Source organism: Felis catus, chromosome A2 (genome assembly GCF_018350175.1).
Source record: "Felis catus isolate Fca126 chromosome A2, F.catus_Fca126_mat1.0, whole genome shotgun sequence".
NCBI classification, from domain to species: domain Eukaryota; kingdom Metazoa; phylum Chordata; class Mammalia; order Carnivora; family Felidae; genus Felis; species Felis catus.
This window is the reverse complement of record NC_058369.1, coordinates 11,913,624-11,937,232: the sequence shown is the minus strand read 5'-3', so window position 1 is coordinate 11,937,232 and position 23,609 is coordinate 11,913,624. Positions and strand designations below refer to the sequence as shown.

The 23,609-nt window shown below is 50.4% G+C and overlaps 2 protein-coding genes across 2 annotated transcripts; both read left to right on the top strand.

Annotated features, from left to right (window-relative positions):
- Nucleotides 1-1,706: 1,706 nt before the first annotated feature.
- CLEC4O (C-type lectin domain family 4 member O) lies at nucleotides 1,707-9,312 on the top strand. Its single transcript, XM_023246720.2, has 7 exons — nucleotides 1,707-1,860; nucleotides 2,195-2,302; nucleotides 2,810-2,863; nucleotides 2,960-3,049; nucleotides 5,328-5,479; nucleotides 6,356-6,459; nucleotides 8,104-9,312. The coding sequence occupies exons 1-7, from the start codon at nucleotides 1,779-1,781 to the stop codon at nucleotides 8,240-8,242; spliced, it is 729 nt and encodes a 242-aa protein (XP_023102488.2). The 5' UTR covers nucleotides 1,707-1,778; the 3' UTR covers nucleotides 8,243-9,312.
- A 9,825-nt stretch (nucleotides 9,313-19,137) lies between these two features.
- On the top strand, nucleotides 19,138-20,097 carry LOC105261287 (olfactory receptor 10H2-like). Its single transcript, XM_023241386.2, has one exon. It carries the CDS (start codon nucleotides 19,138-19,140, stop codon nucleotides 20,095-20,097), a length of 960 nt encoding a protein of 319 aa, XP_023097154.2.
- The last annotated feature ends 3,512 nt before the right edge of the window (nucleotides 20,098-23,609 follow it).

Genomic DNA, 23,609 nt, shown 5'->3' with positions numbered 1-23,609 from the left:
ATGCATGTAATAATATTCCCTTGTCATTTGGTTTGTGTTTTTCCCAATTACCAATAAATGTGAGCACTTTTTCCTATTTAAAAAATTATCAGGATTGCCTAGAAGCATGAGGAAACTCTCTGACATATACCACTATGGTCATAATTGTGTGAAATATGTATGCATGTGGCTAAAGATTACAATGCAATATGCAAAATAGGTGGTATGTTAGTTTCGTGGGGCTTTTGTAACAAAGTACGGCACCCCGAGGGGCTCAAACAACAGAAGCTTATTGTCTCACAGTTTGGGAGGATAAAAGTTCCAGATCAAGGCATCAGCAGGTTGGTTCTTTCTGGGGGGGGGGGGGGGGGGGAGGGGTTGTAAGGGAAGGATCTGTTGCTAGCATCTCTCCTGGCTTTTGTAGCATGCTGGCCATCTGCAGTGTTCCTTGCCTTGTAGAAGCATCACCTTGACCTCTGCCTTTATCCTCACATGGTATTCTCCTTGTGGACTAGTTCCCATGTTTAATAAGGACACCTGCCAAGTTGGATGAGGGGGCCCACCCTACTACCCTTCATATGATTTCCTCTTAACTGATTACATCTGCAACGACCCTATTTCCAAATAAAGTCCCATTCTGAGGTCTCGGAGGTTAGGGCTCTAACACATAAATTTTGGGGGGTGGGTAGAGGGCTACCATTCAACTCATAATAGATGGCTAGGCAACTTTTCTTTCCTTTCTTTCAAGTGCATAATGCTGATGTTGGTAACACAGCAGAGAATGATGGGGAAAACTGCTTGGTGTCAGAAAGGATTGATTTACATCCCAGCTGTGCTTTTTATTAGCCTTGAGTTTTCACCATGCCAAGCTTTTCATCTACCCTGTGTTGAACAGTCGCTATCTTGGACAGTTTTTTGTGAAAATGAAATGGGATAGAATGTATTAAGAAAGGGCATTTTGGGGCATCTGGGTGGCTCAGTCGGTTGGGCATCTGACTTTGGCTCAGGTCATGATCTCGTGGTTCATGAGTTCGAGGACCACATTGGGCTCTGTGCTGACAGCTCAGAGCTTGAAGCCTGCTTCAGATTCTGTGTCTCCCTCTCTCTGACCCTCCCTGGCTCATGCTCTGTCTCTCTCTCTCTCTCTCTCTCTCTCTCTCTCTCTTTCTCTCTCAAAAATAAACTAAAAAAAAAGAAAGGGCATTTTATCGTATTTGACAAACAGGGCAGTCAGTAAATACCAACCCCTTCTCCCTTTGTCATTGCATTATATTCAACATTTTACAACTTTAAAACAATAAATAGCTAATCAGCTAGCTAACTAGAGGAATGCATGAATGAATGCATGAATGAATGAATGGTGCTGGGAAGTGACACCCACCTCAGTAGCCAAGAAGAGAGTCACACAAGTGATTTCCTAAGGCCAAATGTCCACCACTTACTGTGCAAACCTGGGATGACTGTTTACACAAAGCTGTTAGAAGCAGAGAGGGGTGACGGTATGAGTATAGGGATTTGAATCCAGTTCTGGGTTGTTTTGTGTCTTAACCACCTTGGGCGGAGATCAAGTTTGCAGGGGAAGCTTGGTGCCCGCTGCCTCTGCCCCAGGTGCCCGGGTCCCTTCCCCCATCAGATTACTTGATCACAGGCCATCTAGAGATCTTGGGGCCCCACACCGAACCAGGAAGGAAGACAAATGTGGGAGGGTTGGGGACGAGGGTGTTTCCTTCTAAGGGCTGGGTAGAGTCACCCGACAGCCTACAGGGCAGGGGCATCTCAGAGCTGAGTGAATTGTAGCCATGGCTGAAGCCAGGAACTTCCCAAACCCCAATGAGATTACCGCATTGAGAGCCAAACTCCCCCCGCAGCCGGGGAACACTGGTGAGTCAGGGAGCTGGGACCAGGGGCCCTTTTCCATGTCAGGAAGAGCTGGGTGCTGGGTTGCCCCGATTCCCTCACAGGTTGGAGGAAGGGAATATCAGGTTTGAGTCTTTCTGAGGCCCTTTTCAGCCCATCTGCCGTCACCGCCGTGACCTCTTATACTAGAGAGATGGCCTTCTTTTTCCAGCCCTTTCTAAGTCCTCCCCGTCTGTTAGGTAGTGAACCCAGAATACCCCGGGGGATACGGCAGTTTCCTGCAGACTGTTTGAGGCATCTCAGGGGGCGAGAGAGTGTATATCCTTGGGGAGAGGGAGGCTTACCTGGTTTCCCCCAGGTCGATGGGGACAGACGTCCAAGGATAAGACCTGGAGATATCTCTGCCTGGCTGTGTCCCTGATCCTGCTTCTCATGTTCATTATCCTCTGTGTGGTTCTGCCCAAAGGTAAGGCATCTGGGCCAATGGGGGCAGGGTGACCACAGGGAAGCAAGCACCTTGTCTCCTAACCTGCAAAGGCAGGTCTGCAGGGCTGGTGCAGGGGTGGCCGGTCTGTGTCCCTAGTGGGATCATAATGGCAACAGAATGGAGCTCACTCCCCCACCAGTCTAACAGGCTGGGGGGCCTGCATGGGCCCAAGTCAGTCTGAGTTGTTGGTGAGTGTCTTCCCAAAGCTCATCCCCCAACTGGACTCGAACTCCAGCCTCCCTGCTAAAAAGCATACACCTAAACAAAGGTCCTGTCTTGCCGCTTACTAGCTGGATGCTTTAGACAAGGACCTTTACCTCTCTGGGCCTCAGTTTCCTCATCTGAAAAATGGGTGGGGCATTTCAGAGCCCCAGAATGCCTTGCTCTGGGAACGGGAGACAGTCTTGGCCCCTTGGGGTTTGGGGAACAAGGAGAGACCCCAGGAAGGTTCTGGGGTCCAGAACACCTACTTGCGCCTCTCCCCAGTCTTGAAGAGGACACAGCAGGTGCAGAAGGAAGTCATTCAACTGAATGAAAAAGGTGAGTGGGGTTCAACATGGTCGGCCTCCTGCCTCTCCACCACATCTCCTCTCTCTGCCAAGACCTTGACCAGCTCTTTCTTATTGGGTCTCCCAGTGATGCAGGGACTGGGGCATGCTAGGCACGACCTGGACTTCATTCGGGGTGAAATGTTCCGGCAAATGAAGGCTGTACTGGCAGGCAATGGTAAGGAGTGGGGGAGGGGAGGTGAAGAGGGAGGGGTGCCCCCGATACAGCACCTGTAACAGTGGTGGGGCTTCTGGCAAGTGGCTCTCAGAGGGGCACCCTGATGCCAATGGTTCCTCAGATCTTTTCAGAAAGTTCAAGTGACATGATCAGATCATACTTAGAGTGGAGGGCTCCCAGGAAAACAAGACTTTTGAGACAGCCAGGTCTGGTCTAGGCTTGTGGTTGTGCATGACCTTGGGCAGCCCATTTAAACCACTCTGAGCTTCAGTTTCCTCAGCTGTAAAGTGGAGGGAAATTAAGACTATCTTCTTTAAGACAGACTGTCAGGATCCGAAGCCTCCACTCTCAAAAACCACACTAGTGTGTTACAAAATGTGGTCAGTCCTTAGCGACATGTTAGAAGTACCTGGAGAAATTGCCACAGTGTAGATTTCTGGGCCCCAAGCAAACACTACTGGATGGAATGCTGCTGGAGGGAGTGTTCTTGGTGCTACATACTTTTTATATAACTTTTGCGTGAGTGGATGAGATGCGGTATACCTACATTTAGTTCTTATTATTCATGTAGCTATGTTTTATATAGTCCCTGCAAATGATGGATTGGCGAATACTGAATCATTGCGGAAATAACAGCATTAGTTTTATTTGACCCCCTGGTCATAACATTTTGTCAACTGGTCAATACATAACCTTGTTTTTGTGTGTTTCTGTATAAATGTAAAGTTTATTTTTATTTTTTTATTAACATATTTTTTAATGTTTATTTATTTTTGAGAGAGACAGAGAGACAGAGAGCGAGTGGGGGAGGGGCAGAGAGAGAGAGAGAGAGAGAGAGAAAGAGAAGGAGACATAGAATCTGAAGCAGGCTCCAGGCTCCGAGCTGCCAGCACAGAGCCTGACAGGGGGCTCCAACTATGAGATCATGACCTGAGCCGAAGTCAGACACTTAACCGACTGAGCCACCCAGGCGCCCCTAAAGTTTATTTATTTTGAGAAAGAGAGAGAGGAAGAGAGAGAATCCCAAGCAGGCTCTGTGCTTTCAACACTGAGTCTGACCTGTGGCTCAATCCCAAGAACTATGAGATCATGGCCTGAGTCAAAATCAAGAGACGGATGCTTAACCGACCGAGCCACCAGGCTCACCTGTTTAAATATATTTAATAGATATTGTTTCATTAACATTGAACTCATGGCCAACAGCACTATAACTCATGCCTGAAGGAAGCTTACCTAACGCGCACGCATTTTCTCTGTAAGGGACGTTGCAGCCTTCTTGCGCATGTAGGAACACTGACAGTGCTTTAGCACGACTCTTGAGGGCCTTTGTAAACAGCAAAATCGCCCACAGAAGGCATAAAAACATGAAGCGTGTGACACGAAATGGCCCACCAAAGGCGCACTTGCTTATGGTATGAGAAAAGAAACAGCAAGGCAGAACTTGCCTTATTCTGTCTGACTCCAGCTTTTTGCCACTCTGTGCAGGTCTGTGAGTGACAAGGAAAACCTCACAAGTATTGATTTGGGGGTTACGAATCAATGTTAACAAGTAGGTGAATTTGCAAATATGGAGCCTGCAAATAACAAAGATCCACTGTGTGTGTGTGTGTGTGTGTGTGTGTGCATTCACTAACTGGATATAGATGGATGCAGTGAGAATTCTCTGTATCACTCCTGAGCCCTCACTGCCAATCTCCCACCTAGCCCCCAGGAACCACTGTAATTATATTGTATAGTTATATATGTTTTTCTTCAGAGCACAGTTTCTTCAACTGTGCACCATTGATGTTTGGGGCTGAATCATTCTTCCAGTGGGGGGAGCTGTCCTGTGTAATGTAGCATCCCTGGCCTTGACCCACCTGATGGGATAACCTTCTGTCAGTTATGACAACCAAAAAAGGTCTCCAGGTGTTGGCCATTGTCCCCTGGGGAAAGAATCACTTCTGGCTGAAGACCACTGCTCTAGAGTTTCTTTAAGCCAATGAGGAATGTCAAAACCTGTGTCGCTCTATTTTACACTAAAGTAGGATATTATTCACACTGTTCCTTGAGTCCCTTTTCCCCATCTCATAGGCTATCTACAGCATTTTCCTATTTCCATCTGATGAGGTTCAATAATGGGGGGGGGGTGCCATCTTACCAGGTAGTGAGCTTCCAACTGTTGGGTGTGTTCAAGTGGAGACCATTGGGAATGTGACCAAGGGGTGATAGGGGACACACCCCTTCACCGGATGGGAAACTGGATATGCCAGTTTGGCTAATGGCTCCATTCTCACAGAATCCTCATGTGAGCCTTGCCCCCTGGACTGGAAGGTCTTTCAGGGCTCCTGCTACTTTTTCTCCCTGGACAACCTCACCTGGACCCAGGCTAATGATTCTTGTGCCCAGAAGCAAGCTCACCTGGTTATCATCAACAGCCGAGCAGAACAGGTGGGGAACGGAAGGTAGAATCTTAGCAGGTTGGGAGAGGGATTATAAAAGAATTTGGGGTTGGGGGTTCATATTTCTGTCCCCTTTGGGGTCTAGCACAATACTCCTAGTGTGGTCTTCAAGACCTGCTTCATCTTGCTTCAACCCAAGCTCACTGCTGTGACATGTGGGGAATGGACCCTGTGCACTGAGGTCCTGCCTCCAAGCTCTGATTCATGTAGGTCCCTCGTTTTGCAGTGCCCTTACTCTTGCTATCTGTGTGGAGAACTCCTACTCACCTGTCAAAACCCCAAGACAAACATCCCTTCTCCATATTCTCTCATGACATCATCAGAGGCCTTCACCACAGAACTTCACACTGCATCAGGGTTGTAAGTGTGGGGCTGGATCTAAATAATATCTGGCTCTCCTGGTCCAGAAACAAGGCTTGGCCCGAAGAAACGCATCAAGAGTGTCTTTTGAGCTGGGTTTCCAGCCAGAGATATTCCTACAGCCTAAGATCAAACCTTGCTCTGATATGCATTGACCTTAAAAAACAGTCACAACCAATATTTGTCCACTGCTTCTTTCTAGGTGCACATACCTCACACAGTCTATTCTTTTGATCTTGAGAATATGCTATGAAGTGGAGATTCTATTCTTTCCATCATACAGATGAAGAAACCAAGGGGTGGATTAAATGAGGCCATACAATATGCACATAGTAGGTCTGGAGTTCACATCAGGATAGAAAGTGCTGTGCGTGGCTGCCTCTGTCTGCTTGCCCACCCAAAATCCCCTCTACACCTTAGCCCTCCTCCGGTCCCCGGACACTCCAACCTCTGTCCTTTCAGCTCTGATGGAATTTTACCTCGCACTGTGCCTTCTCCCATCTAGGACTTCCTGACGTCAACTGAGCAGGTGACATCCTGGATAGGCCTCTTCAAAGAGGGCCAGAAAGGAAACCACAGGTGGATGGATGGCTCAACGCCCACCTACATGTGAGTCTCTCTGTCTGTGATGCAGATGTCCCTAACCACCCAAGACAGTCTTCCCCTAAGAGACTGGCAGAGCTTTTATTTTTTTTTTTAATTTTTTTTAATGTTTATTTTTGAGACAGAGAGAGACAGAGCATGAACGGGGGAGGGTCAGAGAGAGAGAGAGACAACAGAATCTGAAGCAGGCTCCAGGCTCTGAGCTGTCAGCCCAGAGCCCGACGCGGGGCTCGAACTCACAGACTGTGAGGTCATGACCTGAGCCGAAGTCGGACGCCCAACCGACTGAGCCACCCAGGCACCCCATGGCAGGGCTTTTAAAGAGCAATTTTATGACCACTCCGGATGTTCCCCTGTCATTCATTCACTATTTACCTGAAGCAACTCCCCAAACACAAGCCCTTTCTATCATAGCAGCTATTGTTAGTTTATTACTTGGGAATGGTGTTCCCATTTAAATGCTTGAGAAACAGCAGATGCGATGCCAAACTGGTCCTGTGTTGCAGGACTTCTCAGAGCCTTGGATGTGCCTATTCAGGAGTATAATAATGTAGCCTTTGCCAACTGTATGAGTTTCCTGTAGTCGCTGTAGCAAAGAGCCACAAACTGGGAGGTGAAAACAACAGAAACTTATTCTCTCACAGTTATGGAGGCCAGAGTCCCGAACCAATATGTCAGCAGGACTACACTCCCTCCAATGCCTGTAGGGGAGGATCTTTTCCGGCCTCTTCCAGCGTCTGGTGGCTCCAGTTGTTCCTTGGCTCATGGGCCCATCACTCCAATCTCTGCCTCTGTGGTCACATACCCTTCTCCTCTCCCCTGTGTCTTCTCTCTTCTGTCCCTTATAAGGACACTTATAGTTGGATTGAGGCTCACTCCGTCAATGCAGGATGATCCCCTCTCAGCGTCCTTCACTTAAGTTAATCTGCAAAGACTCCTTTCCCAAGTAAGGTCGCACTCACAGATATCTGGGGTTAGGATGTGGGCATATCTTTTCAATGGGGACAACACTGAACCCACTATACCTTCCTGGCAGTTACCTGCCTTCTCACACTCTTTGCTTTTGGACATTTCCATCTGGCAGCATCACCCTTCCCTGTCTGGCAAACTGCTCTGGATGGGTCCAGGCCCAGGGCATAATTAATCACCTTGGCAAACTCATCTGCCACCTGAGCACCTACCATATACCTTACATGCACTGGTCATCACATCCTCAGAATGTGCTCCCATTTTGCAAAAGAGGAAAACAGCGGCTCGGATATTAAGACTGTTGCCCTGGTCACACAGATGACAGGTGGCAGAGCTAGACGTTGGACAGGGTGAATCTGGCTTCAAGGTGAATGGACCTCAGAGAAGGGGAGAGGGTCAGCGAGATGAGGGAGTCAGAGAAAGTGGCCCCAGAACTTGGAGACTCCCAGCTCCCCTGAAGACGGTTTCCTGTTGCTACTCCCATTTGAGCTCAGTCTCTCCACTTGGAAAAAAAAAAAATGGGAAGGGGTTGACCAGATGACTACTGTAAGATGGGCTCAATACATGATTCCCACTTGGGGCCTCAAGAACCTTAGGGCCAGACCCTCACTCATAGAGAGCAGGGTAGGGGGCTCAGGCACTGGCCCATCTACTCAGGAATTTGTGGGCATCTCTTGACAGTAACTGGGAGTCCAAGAAGCTACATGATAATGGAACTGCCCCCGCCTGCATGATGATACACAACCATGGATACTGGAGCAACTTCTCTTGTGAATCAGGGAGATTTGCTTTCATTTGTGAGAGGCGACAGAACTGCTAACCAAGCCCTTATACTGCACTTCCTGGGACTGATGCAGAACCCTTGATACACAGCCTCAAGCCCTATCCCTGCCTTCTCTGGGTTCTGAGTTCACAGAGGCAACAATAGAGGACATTTCTCCAAAGCCTAGTGTCCTTTTCTTGGCATTGGGCTTGCTCACCCTTTATTTCCTTTCCCGATTTCTGCTGAGTGGAATGTTCCAGAAGCAGTCCTGGGCCCATCCCTGCAGGAGAATGATAATTCTTAACTTCCGTTAAATCCAGGCTTGGCCACGATCTTGCTTGAGCCAATGAAATGTGATGCGAATTGACATGTGCCACGTTAAGCAGGAATCTTAAGAGCCTTGTGTGGTTCTTCCATCTTCATTTTGCCCTTGTCAGAAGACCACCTCTTCCTAGAAAGGACAGCTCCTTCAAATATGGTCCTGCAGTGAAGAAGACCCCCTTCAGGCAGAGCTTCTGCTGACCCATAAACATGACCAAGAAGTGAATTTTTTTTGTGGTTATTGGCCACTAAGATTTTGAGGTCACCAGTTGTTACCGCAGCATACTGAACTTATGCTGACTGATACAGGGGACAAAGTTCCATTTCATAAAACCCCAAGATCTAGGGCTTTCTTCTAACACAAAAAGCTTAAAGCTTGTGGATACGGGGTGATTGGGTCCCTCACATTCATTCAACATTACCATTACCTCAGCCAGCCTCTCCATCTTCCTCTTCAGCATCTCCCTCCAGGCCAGTCTCCTCTCTGGTTCCCAGTGAGATTGTTCTAAGACATCTCCAAAGCCCCTTCACCATCTGGCCACCTCCCTTTCTTCACGCCCCTCACACCTCCATGTGTTTGCTCTTGTAGTTTTCTTTGCCTGGAATGCTCCCTGCCCCTGGCTTCCTGTGGGACATTTTCTCATCCTTCACTGGGCCCAAATCAACTGGTACCATCTGCATGGGCTACTCAAAAGTCTGACTCTTGCTTGCCTATCAGAGACCTTTATTAACTTTGTCATTATGATTTACGTTGTACAATGCAGTGGATTCTTAACCCATTAAAAAAAAATCCTTCAATCCCTTAACTGTGTCTTGCCATTTCTGTTAATTCCAAAACCTAGGTCAGTTTCCTCCACATTTGTAAGCCTGGATTCTTGAGACCAAGATTTGTGAGAAAGTGCAGGCATCAGGCATTAGGATTAGGCATGGCCATTCCCTGCACCTGGCCCAGGCTCTCTTCCTTATATGTGTGTCACTCATGGCTAGTCATGGCACAAGAAAGTTAAGGTCTGTCAGAATAATTGTTCTCCAACAAGTTTCATTTTGAATTGGCCAAAATAGCAATTTGGTCTGGTCCCTGCCATCTCTCTCGTCAGAATCTGAAACTGTATGGGGATGAGATACATGCCTGTATCCCTGCTGCAGAGAAGAGAAAAATAAAATGTGATTCTCTTCCAGGACCATGGAGATGAGTGGTCAGAAACTAGGAGTGGCCTCTTGTTCTTCAGAAAGTGTAGCTGAAGTTCAGCTGTTAGAAAAATGCAGTCATCAGGTTGACCAGATGTCTCACAATGATTTGGCGAAGGGGACCAAATCATGTGCTCTCTCTGGATGCATTTTGCAACTGATTCATTCAGTAAAAACTCACAAGTACCTATAATATGACAGAAACAGTGGTTAAGAACCAGGGTGGACACACCTGTCACCAGGTTGCCTTGATGGGGCTTTGTAGTTTATGGCAGAGGGGGAGCTGATAGAACAGGGGTAGAGAGCAAGACGGAGTCACTCATGTCAAGCAGTAACTTATGTCAAGCAGGGACACACACAGCCAAAGACATACACCGAAACCAGCACAAGCTGATGGCATCCAGAGCTGGTAACCTGCAGAGCCAAAAGAGGTCTGCTGAGGCCCAAGACTGATTCAGCTCTTTTTCAAAAGGGAGTATCCGGGGCGCCTGGGTGGCTCAGTCGGTTAAGCGTCCGACTTCCGCTCAGGTCATGATCGCGCAGTCCGTGAGTTCGGGCCCCGCGTCAGGCTCTGTGCTGAAGCTCAGAGCCTGGAGCCTGCTTCGGATTCTGTGTTTCCCTCTCTCTCTCTGCCCCTTCCCTGCTCATGCTCTGTCTCTCTCTGTCTCAGAAATAAACATAAAAAAAACAAAAAGAAATACTCCAGGTATTTCTTTTTAAAAAAAAATTTTTTTTTCAACGTTTATTTATTTTTGGGACAGAGAGAGACAGAGCATGAACGGGGGAGGGGCAGAGAGAGAGGGAGACACAGAATCGGAAACAGGCTCCAAGTTCCGAGCCATCAGCCCAGAGCCCGACACGGGGCTCGAACTCCCGGACCGCGAGATCGTGACCTGGCTGAAGTCGGACGCTTAACCGACTGCGCCACCCAGGCGCCCCTCTGTGTTTGAATTTCTAGAGCCTGGAACACAGAAATCTCTCAATGACGTTTGGTGAATGAATGGATGGATAAGTTCCAAAGGCATGGGGTAAGGTAGGCAAACAGTGAGCTGGCTCCGTTCCTTCTGGCCACAGTCCTACAGGGCTCCCCTGAGTGACAAAATAATAACATGTGCTAAGTGCCAGACAGTTTATACGTTGGGCAGATGCTATCACTATTAGCTTCCCCGTCTTCAGACAGAGAATCGGAGAGGTGAGGTCATTCCCAGGATTTCCACCTGAGTCTGTCTGATGTGAGTCGGTGCCCTGAGGCACAAGGGCTACCAAAGTTACCACACACAAGATCTGTCCTTGCCTATTAATCTGTGTTTAAGAACCTGAAGAGAACTGAACAGTTCGCACTAGTGGCCAGCTAGTCTTTGTTGAAAGAAGTAAACGACAAGCCCCAGGAATTCGCTGGAAGCCATGTCTTGGGGTAGCAGGCGATTAGAAGCATTGTCTCAACCCACCACCCCCAGCCTCATCCCATGCGTTTAGAGCTCATCAGCCAAGGCCCCTGGGCACACTTCCTGGAGGACGCAGAGAGGTGAACAGAGTTAGGCTCATCAGGAGTCGGTCGATGGCATTAAAGAAAACACGCTGGGCCCCCTTCCCTGCACAGCCTGCCAAACCCCCTGGCATACCAATCCCTGGAAGCCAAGATGGGGCTCATTACTGAAAGAGTCACAGGACTTCAAGTGAAAGCTGGGGACTCATTAAAAGTTGGCTCACAATTCCCCACCCTCCACTTCATTTGTGGAAATTAAAGAGTCCCTGTGGAGCAGCCACACCCTGCAGGCAGATGAGATCTGATGCACAGCCCAGGGCTAAGGTGGAGACAGGGCCAGGGATTCACCCCCCTCTGGAGAACTGGTCCCCAGATAGTTTTCCGACTTAGACTCAAGCCCAAACCTGGCCATTTGATTAACATCAAGAGACAGAAGTGGCAACTGAGGTGACATTCTCTTCCCCCACAGGATTCCCAGAGCTGCAAACAGCTGAATGCTACAACATGCACACTGGGGCTCCGGGCAGCAGAACCCAAGCGTGCAAAGCACCTGCTGCCGAGCGTGGCCGCTGTGATCGCTCCGCACTGCTGACTATGCGGGTGGGGTGTCCAGAGCTCCGAGGGCGGCTGACAATTCTACTTCTGCAGCAGGCTCACTGCAGTTATGGGTATTACCTGGCCAACACCGCCCCTCCTTCCCCACTACACTGGCAGCCCTGAGAGGGCAGGACCAATCTGAACTTGCTTAGCATTGTGTCCCCCCAGCCGGGCACCTAATAGGTGTTCAATAAAACTGGCTGAGAGAACAAACTAGCCTCTCACTACAACCCTATGGGAAGTCCGTGTGCTGCAAGGTCCCCCTGAGGTGTGAATGGCTATTCCCCAATTTATCTGAAATTCACTGACATCACAGCCAGTCTCCCTCTTGTAAACTGTGTGTCGTCTAACGCCTGTTGGGGTTATGGGGTAACGTACTCTGTAATCTGATCCCCATCTGCCACTTTTGGCCATTTTGAGCCACTCACCCCTCTTGCTGCCCAAGACTCTGTCATGTCGGCCTTACTCTGTTCCTTGGATGGACAATCATCTTTTTGCCTCAGGTCCTTTGGACATGCTGCTCCTTCGGCCTGGTGTACCCTTTCCTCTCACTCTGCCCCTGGAACAAATGTCGCAGCTGAAATGTCACTTTATCCACGAACCCACCCCCCTATGCCCACCTGTACCCTCCCTACTCTCTGTGGATTGGTTTTTGGGCTCCTACAGCCAACCGCCTTCCTTCCCTCAAACTCCTCACCCTCTCGTCTACATTCAGTTATCCCTCATCCACCCTCGCCCTTCTACTGCAATGTTCACAGGAGCAGGTATGTCAGTCACGGTGGGCTCCCTGGCGAAGGGCTCAGGCATTGCATACACAGCTGTTGGACACATGCTGGCTGGGGCTGGACTTCCTCTGAGCTGGAGATAAGAGTTACCTCGTGCATAGTCTTTGGGTACCGAGGCCGGACATGCTTATCAAACTAAGCAGCTGGTGTGCCCTGTTCCGACTTCACCCAGTTATCAAAGAGCAGATCAAGCATGAGGCTTCCTCCCCCCATGCACCGTGAGGGGATGAGGGGGGACTTCTTAAGCAAGACGATGACCAAGGATTTGAAGACTTCTTCAGCTTGACTTAACTGGGCAATCCGCAGTGGGAGTTGTGTCCTATAAACACTCACGGTGTCCCTGGTTTGTGCTAGAGATGGAAAGTGACTGGACCCGAGCTCCACCTCTAAGAGCAACTGGACAGGAGGGGGAGACAAGCGAGCGCTGAGGTCATTCAAATCTGGGAGATAAATGCCGTGAAGATACAACCGACTCCCAGGACGCCACAGCCCCCCCCCCTCCCACCTCCATGAGAGCCATCGAGGTACAAAGAGCCAGGAAGGAAAGCCACTGACGGTGAACTCACCACCAACACTAGAGGGCGCCGTCCTGTACTTGTGTCTGGGCTCAGGTGGAAGACACAGGGGCGCGGTGCGGTGGAGGGAAGCAGGTGCAGGGCGCTACTCTTGGGGACAGGCTGGGTCTGAGCCACCTCTCCGTCTGCAGCTGGTGACTCTAGCACCAGCAAGGGCTGATGGTCGTCTGGGGGACAGAGCCACTTGAACAGTGCTTGTCGGTCACCCCTGCTCAGACCCGGTGGCGAGACCCAGAAATGCACGGGCCTGTCCTGGAGAACGGCTGAGCAGAGCTGCAAGGCTGTGGCTCAAAGCGACTTTGGTTATTGGCCGTTTATCTCCAGTGGCCACACACTCACTGCCGGGCACACAGCAGGTGCGCAGGAAATACCTGTGAGACGAACGAAAGCAGGGTGCCCATTGTTCAAGAAAACATTTGAAATGGGCGTTGAGCGGGGAGAGGGGCTCATATCGACCAAGCACCTACTGGGTGCCAAGCTCTGCACACATGGTGTCTCTTATCCTCATTCAGCCCATTTCACAGAAGAGCAAGTGAGGCCCAGAGAGGCCAAACCACTTGTCTGGGGCCACAGCGCCCTCTCCAGGCAGGGCTGCAAGATGCAGCTGAACTGAGACCTTGGTCTCCACTCCTCCTGGGGCTTGGTATTGACTCCCGAGTGCGATGGTAGCCTGTTATCCTGACCTCTCTGGCCATCCAGAAGCAGCAATAAAAGAGATTTCACCTTCATCCTGAGCTCATTTCTTGGTTGACCGTGTGTGTCTCTGATGCCTTTCCCGATTTGAGTTGTGCCAGAAAATCCCCCAGATTCCCCCCACATTCTGGCTCTTCTGCTGTCCCAGTGGGATAGAGCTTAGAGGAGAGTGTTGGCTGGACCTCAGTCCAGGCTGGCACCTCCTTCCAGCCCACTCTCTCCTCCTGGGCCCTAGAGGGGCGGTCCTGCGGTGCCTCCAAGTCCCTTCACATTTTGGCTCCAGTCTGACTTCCCAGCCTCCTCTGAGCTCGTTCTGGACACTTCTCCACGCCTTGGCTCTGCTGGTTCCTCTGCCTGCTGTTCCGTCCCTGGCACCGTGTGCGGGAGACTTTTCATCCTGCAGAGTTCAGCTCAGGTGGCATGTCCCTCCTTTGTCGCCTGCACTGTGGGGTCTCACAGCACTCACTGCATGCCTTCCTTCACTGTTTTCTTTAATGCATTTTTATTGAACATTTACTATGTGCAGGAATCATTTTTGATGTTGGGAACACAGCATGGAACCAGTGAGGCACTGTCCCTGCCCTCATGATGTCACAGTGTCACGGGAGACAGCGACCCATAACCAGGTAAGGACAACACTGTATGATAGGGGATCTCCGGGGAAGCGAGGAGTCAGAGAGGCACCAGACCCAGCCAGGAGTGGGGTAATCACGAAAGGCTTCCTGGAGGAGGTGGCAGGTGACCTGAGACCAGTTAGTTGAGGCAGATGGGAGGGAGGCATGAGGGATGTGGTGGGACCTGGGGTGAGAGTCTGGTACATTCAAGAAATTGAAAATGCTCCCATCTCATTTTAGCTTAGAGATGCAAAGTGGGTGTTGGAAGAGAGAGAGGGGGCTGAAAGGAAACTGGAGGGACTAACAAGGAGCAGACTTTTGGCTGCAGGGAGGCATCTGGGACTAGGGAGCCATGGATGGTTCTAAGCAAGGGGAAGGATGGAATCTGGTTTGTTTAGCAGGATCCCTCTGGTGTTGTGTGGGAAGCAGGTGCAGGGGTCAGAGCCAAAGCAGAGAACAGAAGCAGGGGGGATGCTGTAGTGGGTTTCAATAGTGTCACTCAGAAATGTGTGTTCTTGGCACCTGGGTGGCTCAGTCGGTTAAGCGTTTGACTCTTGATTTCCACTCAGGTCATGTCTCCCGGTCATGAGATAAAGTCGGGTTCTGCACTGACAGCATGGGGACTGCTTGGGGCTCTCTATTTCTCCCTCTCTCTCTGCCCTCCCCTGTTTACATGCGCACTCTCTCTCTCTCTGTCTCAAAATAAAGAAATAAACTTTTTTAATAAAACAGGAAAAACCCAACTACAGTATTGAAAAAAAAGAAGAAGAAATGCATGTCTGCTTGGAACCTCAGAATTGTGACTTTGTTTGGAAATAGGGTCTTTACAGACGTAAATAGATAACGATCTTGAGATGAAATCCTGGGTGGTGGTCCCCAAAATGGCTGATGTCTAATGACTGGTGTCCTTACAAGGAGAGGAGAAGATATACAGACATGAGAAGTTCATGGGAAGACACAGGCAGAGATCGGAGTGACACAGTCAAGGTGCTGGTGACCACCAGAAGCCAGGAGAGAGGCGTAGGCCTGACCCTCCCTCAGAGCCTCCAGAAGGGGGTCCCCCTGCCCAAGCCTGGCCTCCAGAACTGTGAGGCAGCACACCGCTGTTGTTTTGAGCCACCCAGTTTGTGGCCATTTGTCTCCTCGGCCCCAGGAAACGAATACATGGGTTGGTGCCGTGTTCCAGGTTACATGTGCCCGCCCCAGGTGGGCGTGTCGGAAGTGACAACACGGATCCAGGAGGAGAATGGAGCCCGGCTGCGGGTGGCTGGGGCGGCCTGGCACCGTCTCCTCCCTCCTCAGTCCTTCAGCCTGGGGCAGCCTGGGCCCAGAGCAAGGCCATGCTGTGGAGAGCCCATCTCTGGCCCGGTGCCTCTGCCTCTGCAGAGGCCGGACGTCAGCCCCTCCTCTGGACCACTGCCGGCGTCTGGGACGCGGGGCTTCCTCACCAAAGTGGGCACCAGCCTGCTCTGGGAGGCATCCTCTCTGGGAGGCCCCGGGGTGCCTGTTGGTGGGGTGTGGTTGGAGCTCGGGCACTGGGAATGGAGTGTCCACACTCCACACTCCCTGAGAGGGAAGGGGAGGGTCATCACCTCCTTTTGTGTTCCCTGCCCTGTCCCCTTAGAGGTCGTCTTCGTACCTCCTTGTGACCACCTAACCCTCCTCTGCGGGGTTTCAGAACAGCCCAGCTCCCAACTGGGCACAGAGGGCCTCAGGGAAGGTTTGGAGGCCACATGTACCCCTGTGGGCTAATCTCAGGGAAGTCTCTAGCTGTCTCCCTGAGGCCCCCTCCTGACTCTGGGGCCCTGAGGGTGCCCCCCCCCCCCCCCCCCCCCCCCCCGCCCCCAGCACAGGCCTCCTCTGGGATGCCTTTGGAGAAGAGCTTGAAAATTGCAGGAGCAGCCTCCCGCCCTGCCTACCCCGCTTTGGGGCTCCTGGTGTTGAGCCTCAGTGGGGAGACCCAGGGCTCCCGCTGCTACCCCCTCAGAGAGCTCCCGCAGCCGCCAACGGAGGGTGTGCCCCTGGGTGTCTCCCCGGAGGAGGTGATGCAAGCCCGGGTTGTGGGGAAGGACTGTGGGTAATCAGAGTGTTGGGGTGGATCTTGGGACCCAGAGCCCAGCCGAAGTCCGAGGCAAACAGGATCTGAGCGGAGGCCTCTGATTCCCGAATTGTTGACCCAGGCTGGCCGCGTACGCACAGTGCATGCACATCCGATGCGCATCCTGGCTGTGGCGGTAGATCTTAGGGTGAAGGTTGTCAGGGACACGGGCGTCAGTCACTGTCTTCCGGCTTCTACTGTGAGAGCGTCTGTCTGTGTGTGCCTGCAGGCTTGCCTATAGCCGCGACTCCGCAGGTGCGTGAGTCCTTCCCCAGGCAGGGTCTCTGATCTGTGTAACTGCCCGGGTCTGATCGCAGCAGGTACATGTGGGCTCCTTGTGTGCATATCTGGTGTGAGAGCTCACAGCAGCTGTGCGGGTTGGGAGGGGACGGGAGGTGGAGTACAGGTACGTGGAGATGGGGGGACACACCCACCCACGTGTAGGTGTTGGTGAGACACAGGGGGCACCGGGGTCCCCGTCCGTAGGAACGGGAGGCCCCCCACCCACCCCTGAGGGCCTCCCCTCTCACACACACCTGGGCAGAGGCTCAGGGTCTCCTGCCAGAAGGAACAGGAAAGCATAAGGGGGGTGGTGGGTTCTTCCTCCTTCTGCTCCTGACTGGCCCTGGGCACTCAGACCCTCCCTCTCCCTCTCTGGGGACAGTCTGGGCTGTGAACCAGGGGAGCAACAGCGCAGAAGTAGAAGGGGGCCAAGGAAGGCCCACTTTGCTTTCTTTTATTATTATTATTATTATTATTATTATTTTAGAGAGAGAGAGTGCATGCACAAGTAGGGGAGAGGGGCAGAGGGAGAGAGAATCTTTTTTTCAATGTTTATTTATTTATTTGGGGGGGGGGGCAGAGAGAGAGGGAGAGGGTCCCAAGCAGGCTCCACACTCAGCGCAGAGCTTGACCCAGGACTCCATCCCACAACCCTGGGATCACGACCTGAGCCAAAATCAGGAGTCTGACACTCAACCAGCTGAGCCACCGGGCACCCTAGTCCCATTTTGCTTTCTGAAACAATGGGGCAAACATCACATAATATAGAGTTAGCAGTTATAAAGGTGGCTTTTTTTTTTAAGTTTATTTATTTATTTTGAGAGAGACAGAGACAGCACAAGTGGGGGAGGGGCAGAGAGAGAGGCTGGGAGAGAGAGAATCCCAAGCAGGCTCTGTGCCCTCAGTGTGGAGCCCAGTGTGGGGCTCGAGCTCAAGATCATCACCTGAGCCGAAATCTAGAGTCTGACGCTCACCTGACTGAGCCACCCAGGTGCCTCCATCCTTGCCATTTAAACTTTCACAATGTCATGACATGCGCACCTCTATTTGCTTCCATACATGTCACCGGCACAAAGGGAGATCTACAAGCCATTAACAGTCACCCTCCACTTATCCTGCTCCCATCCCCCCCGCCCCGCAACCACTGGTCTGCTTTCCGTCTTGATGCATTTATCTCCTTTGGATATTTCTCATAAACGAAATCCTACAACGTGCGGTCTTTGTGGCTAGCCTCTTTCGCTCAGCATAATGTCTTTGAGGTTCAACTGCGTCGTAGCATGGGCCACGTGTTGTGCTGTTGGTATCCTGTTACATGGGCATGCCACTTTTCATTTATCCACTCATCTGTTGATCCATCCTGTGATTAAAAAAAAAAAATGTTGCGTTTTTGCATCAAGCCTGTTGGTGGCAGAAAGGAAAGCAGAGAGACAGAGAGGGGACACCAGATGGAGCAGGTGTTTGGAAGGAAAGCTACCTTCATGGGGAGCTGGGCCAGATGTGAGTCTGTTGTCACTTGGGGAAGGATGTGGGAGAACCTGTAGCTGGGAGCCTTGCCTGCTCCAGGAAGCAGGAGGTTGGGGATAGTGGCGTGGCTAGGACTCAAGGAGGGGCGGGTATTCAGAGAATGGCATCGTGAAATGATCAGCGATACAGCAGGGGTCAGAGAATGCGACTCTGGTGATGCCAGTCAGGCCATGTCCTTGTGAGGGACTCATGCAAGTCAGGCCGCACAACAACCACAGTAGCTAAGAACCGAATGTGCATCCCTTCACCTACGTGCCATGGCAGCCGTGTGGAATAAGCATCATTATTCCATGTTCCAGGTGAGCTAGTAAGGGATTCTGCTGAGATTTAACCAGAGCCTACGTCCTCTCCATGATACGCAGGAGACGAGACTTCCAGCTGAGCTGGCTGTTAGGGAGTAGCTCGCTCTTAAAATCAGGAAGGATTTGGAGTCACAAGTTGAGGAGAACACGGAGTGACCTGCATGTTCAAAGACAGAAAATCCTGGTGGTTGTGCATGGGGTCAATAATGGTAATAGCAGTAGTCATAATAATTGTCAGTATTATTTTTTACTGAGTTCTTACCACGCACCAGGACCAGCGCTAAGCACTCGAGGCCCACAATCTTCCGTGAACCCCATGCAGCTCAGAGGAGCGCTGACCGTCCTCACGAGCAGCCTGTGGCCGAGGGACCGGCCATGGCCTGTGGGGTGAGGGGGTACCTCCTCGGGGAAGTCCTCCCAGTCTGGGCTCAGCACACACCCGTAGCTCCCGCCCACCTGGCCGCCCTCGCTCTCTCCCCACTCAGGGATGGCTGCCACGCTGGGCCGAAACCACAGCTCCGTGTCCGAATTCATCCTCGTGGGCTTCTCCACCTTCCCAAGGCATCTCCTGCCCGCCTTCTTCCTGCTGTTCCTGCTCATGTACCTGTTCACGCTGCTGGGGAACCTGCTCATCATGACCACAGTCTGGAGTGAGCGCAGCCTGCACACGCCCATGTACCTCTTCCTGTGTGCCCTGTCCACCTCCGAGATCCTCTACACCTTGGCCATCACCCCGCGCCTGCTGGCCGACCTGCTCTCCACCCGCCACACCATCACCTGGGCGGCCTGTGCCAGCCAGATGTTTTTCTCCTTCACGTTCGGCTTCACCCACTCCTTCCTGCTCACCGTCATGGGCTACGACCGCTACGTGGCCATCTGCCACCCCCTGCGCTACAATGTGCTCATGAGCCCCCGCGGCTGCGCCTGCCTGGTGGCCTGGTCCTGGGTAGGTGGCTCGGTCACGGGGCTGGTGGTGACCACGGCCGTTTTCCACCTCACCTTCTGTGGACCCAATGAGATCCACCATTTTTTATGTCATGTGCCCCCTCTCTTGAAGCTGGCCTGTGGAACTGATGTACCAGCAGTGGCCAAGGGCGTGGGGCTGGTGTGCATCATGGCCCTGCTGGGCTGCTGTCTCCTCATCCTCCTCTCCTATGCCTTCATCGTGGCCACCATCTTGAGGATCCCCTCAGCTGAGGGCCGGCACAAGGCCTTCTCCACCTGTGCGTCCCACCTCACTGTGGTCATTGTGCACTATGGCTTTGCCTCTGTCGTCTACCTCAAGCCCAAGGGTCCCCAGTATCTGGAAAGAGACACCCTGATGGCCATCACCTACACGGTCCTCACCCCCTTCCTCAGCCCCATCATCTTCAGTCTCAGGAACAAGGAGCTGAAGACAGCCATGACCAAGACCTTCCTCAGAAAACTCCATCCCTCCAGCATCTAAGTGGCCAGTATGGAGGCAGTTTTTGAAGAAGGGGAAGGATGACCATACCCTCATCTGTACAGTGGGCTTAATAGTGCCTACCTAGTAAGAATGGTATAGATTTGTGTGATGACACCCATGGCATAGTAGGTACTAATAAATGTGAACTTTTCCGCTTCTTCCTCCCTTGGTTTGTGTCTTGGATATTAATTTTATTTTATAATTAAACAGCATTACTGAGATATAGTCCATGTGCCGTATAATTCATCTATTTAAAGTACTCGATTCAGTTGGTTTTAGTATATTCACAGTTATGCGATCCTCACCACGATCAATTAGAAACATTTTCTTTGTCACCCAAAAGAGAAACTCATTCCCATTCAGTCACTCCCCATTTCCTCCCCAACCCCCTTAACCCCCAGCCCTAGGAAACCACTTTTTTTCAAAAAAATATGTATTTTTTAAATTTTTAATTGCAGTAGAGTTGCCACACAGTGTTACCTTGGTTTCAATTATACAACATATGCTCAGCCAACTGTATACATCTGTCATCACACAATGCTGTTACAACACCATTGACACATTCCCTATGTTGTACCTTTCATCCCCGGGACTCACTCATCTACTTTGCCTGTTCTGGACATTTCCTACAAATGGAAGTATATGTTAGGGGATGTTTTTGACTGAGTTCTTTCACTTGGCATAATGTCAAGTTTCTTCCATGTTGTAGAACGTATCAGAACCTCATTCCTTTTTATAAAAAAATTTTTAATGTTTATTTTTGAGAGAGACAGACAGAGTACGAGTTGGGGAGGGGCAGAGAGAGAGGGAGACACAGAATCTGAAGCAGGCTCTGGGCTCTGAGCTGTCAGCACAGAACTCCATACAGGGCTTGAACTCACTAACCATGAGATTGTGACCTGAGCCCAAGTCATATGCTTACTGACTGAGCCACCCAGGAGCCCCATCTTTTTTTTAATATTTATTTATTTTTTTGACAGAGAAAGAGAGACAGAGAGAGAGAGAGAGAGAGAGAGAGAAAGACAGAGGGTGAGTGGGGGAGGGGCAGAGAGAGAGGGAGATACAGAATGTGAAGGAGGCTCCAGGCTCTGAGCCATCAGCACAGAGCCCAACGCGGGGCTCGAAGTCATGGACTTGGAGATCATGACCTGAGCTGAAGTCGGACCCTTAACCAACTGAGCCACCCAGGCGCCCCAGAACCTCATTCCTCTTTATTGCCAGACACTATTCCATTGTGTGGACATACTGGACTTCATGTGTCTGTTCATCGCTTGGTGAGCATCTCAGGGTTTCTATTTTTGCTATTTTGAATATTGCCACTATGAATGTTTGTGTACAAGGTTTTTGCTTGAATATATAGTTTCGTACTATTGCGTATATACCAAGGAGTGGGGTTTCTGGATGCAATGGTACCTCTATGTTTAATTATGAAGAATGTTCCAGACTCTTTTCCAAAGTGGCTGCACCATTCTGTATCCTCACCAGCAGTGCAGAAGGGTTCAAACGTCTCCACATCTTTGCCAGCACTGGTTATCTGTCCTGTTTATCGTAGCTATCTCCGTGCTGTGAAGTTTATCTCTTGGTGGTTCTGACTTGCATTTCCCTAATGAGTAATCACGTTGTGCATCTCATCACATGCTTGGTGCCCATTTCTGTGTGTTCTTGGAGAACTGCCCTTGATACTTCACCCAGTTTTAAAATCGGGTTGTCTCTTTGTTAAGTTGTGGCTAATTGTTTAGAGTTTCTGGTTACAAGGCCCTTAGCAGATCTATGAGTTTCAAATATTGTCTCGCATTCTGACTTGTCTTTTCACGAACCTGTTGGTATCCTTTGCAGGACAGGAGATTTTTATTCTGATGACATCCAATCTATGCATTGTTTTCTTTTGTTGCTTACGCTTTTGGTGTCATGTCTACGAAACTATTGCTTAGTCCAAGGTCACGGAGATTCACAGCTATGTTGTCCTCTAAGAACATTATAATTTCAGTTCTTACATTTAAGTCTTTGGTCCACGTGGAGTTAATTTTTGAACATAGTGTGAAGTAGGGGTGAATGTTAGTTTTGGCTGGGTTCATCTCCTTGACAATGACCATGTCTGTGAACTTTCATCGGTTCTCCATACCTGTGGTTATATAAGGATGTGGGGAAAGGGAAGTCACCCCACGCATATGTGTGGGATTGAATTAGCAAATAGTAGCATTATTTCTGGCTCTTGGGCTGCTGTCACTGATGCTGGTCTAGCAATGGTAACAGTTAGTCATAGTCACTATATGAATATATACTATGTGTTGAGCATTATGTTATATTCATTATTTTTGTATTTTTTTAATGTTTTTTTTTTTTTGAGAGAGAGCATGTCCGCGAGTGGGAGAGGGGCAGAGAGGGCAGGGGGACAGAGGATCCAAAGTTGGCTCTGTGCTGACAACAGAGAGCTTTTTTCAGGGCTTGAACTCACAAAACCTTGAAAATCATGACCTGAGCCGAAAGTTGGACGCTTAACCGACTGAACCACCCTAATGCCCCTATATTGAGTACTTTTAAGATAGCATTTCTTTACTCCTAAAAACCTGAAAATGGGGGGGGGGGGGGAGGAAGGCAATTTGTGCCAACAAAAAATGTCTTGTTATTTATAATTTCCTGCTGCCTTTGAAGTCATAGGAATAAAACTTATTTCTGAATGGAGCACTAGGTGTGAAGATGCAGGGCAAGAGGGGGCAGGGGAGGGGAATGGAGAAGAGAGAGAGAGAGAGAGAGGTTTCTTTCTGCATGGAACAGAGAGAGGAAGCCAGGCAAGGCAGGGAAAGCAGCGGTGGCTTCACCTGATGGGGCTGTGGGCTCCGCTGGGTGGGGAAACGAGTGGGAGAGAGGAGAAGACCCTATTGTTGGTAGTGATGGTATCTTTGGGGAAAGGGACAGCCGATGGCTCAGAGCCTGGACACGAATGTGGTGCAGAGAACACAGGTGTTCGGTTTTAGACAGTTTCCACGTGACATCGACTATAAGGCTTCTTCCTTACCTGCCCACGAATGTGTGGCATTGTCATGACCTTGCTGAGCTGCACTGGTCTGCTGAATGCACCTTGGTCAGATCTGACTTCAAAGTGGACCCAGGAGGAACCAGGCTTGCTGCCTTGGGAGTCTATTGTTCTTCCCCCTGGGTCACCCTGATGTGGAGGGGGTGAGGGGGCATCACCACGCGACAGGTAGAATTCCCTCTAACGAGCTGCCTGTTTGCTACAGGCAAGGAAACCAAGGAAGAGAGAAAATACGTAGATGGTGTTTCCAACGTGCCACTGACTCTCTGATCTACCCACTCTCACTCAGGGATCTTCAAAAATCAACACAGCAATACCTATCTCTCTGGTTCCCATTTCCTGAAATGAATCTTCTCTCACATTTTACTTTGTATCTGCATTTTGAACATTTTGTTTTCCTTTCACGCAGAGTACCCATTTCTCCCTAATTACCCAACTTTTGCTGGTGAAATGTCTAGTTGGCTTGGTAATTTGCCAA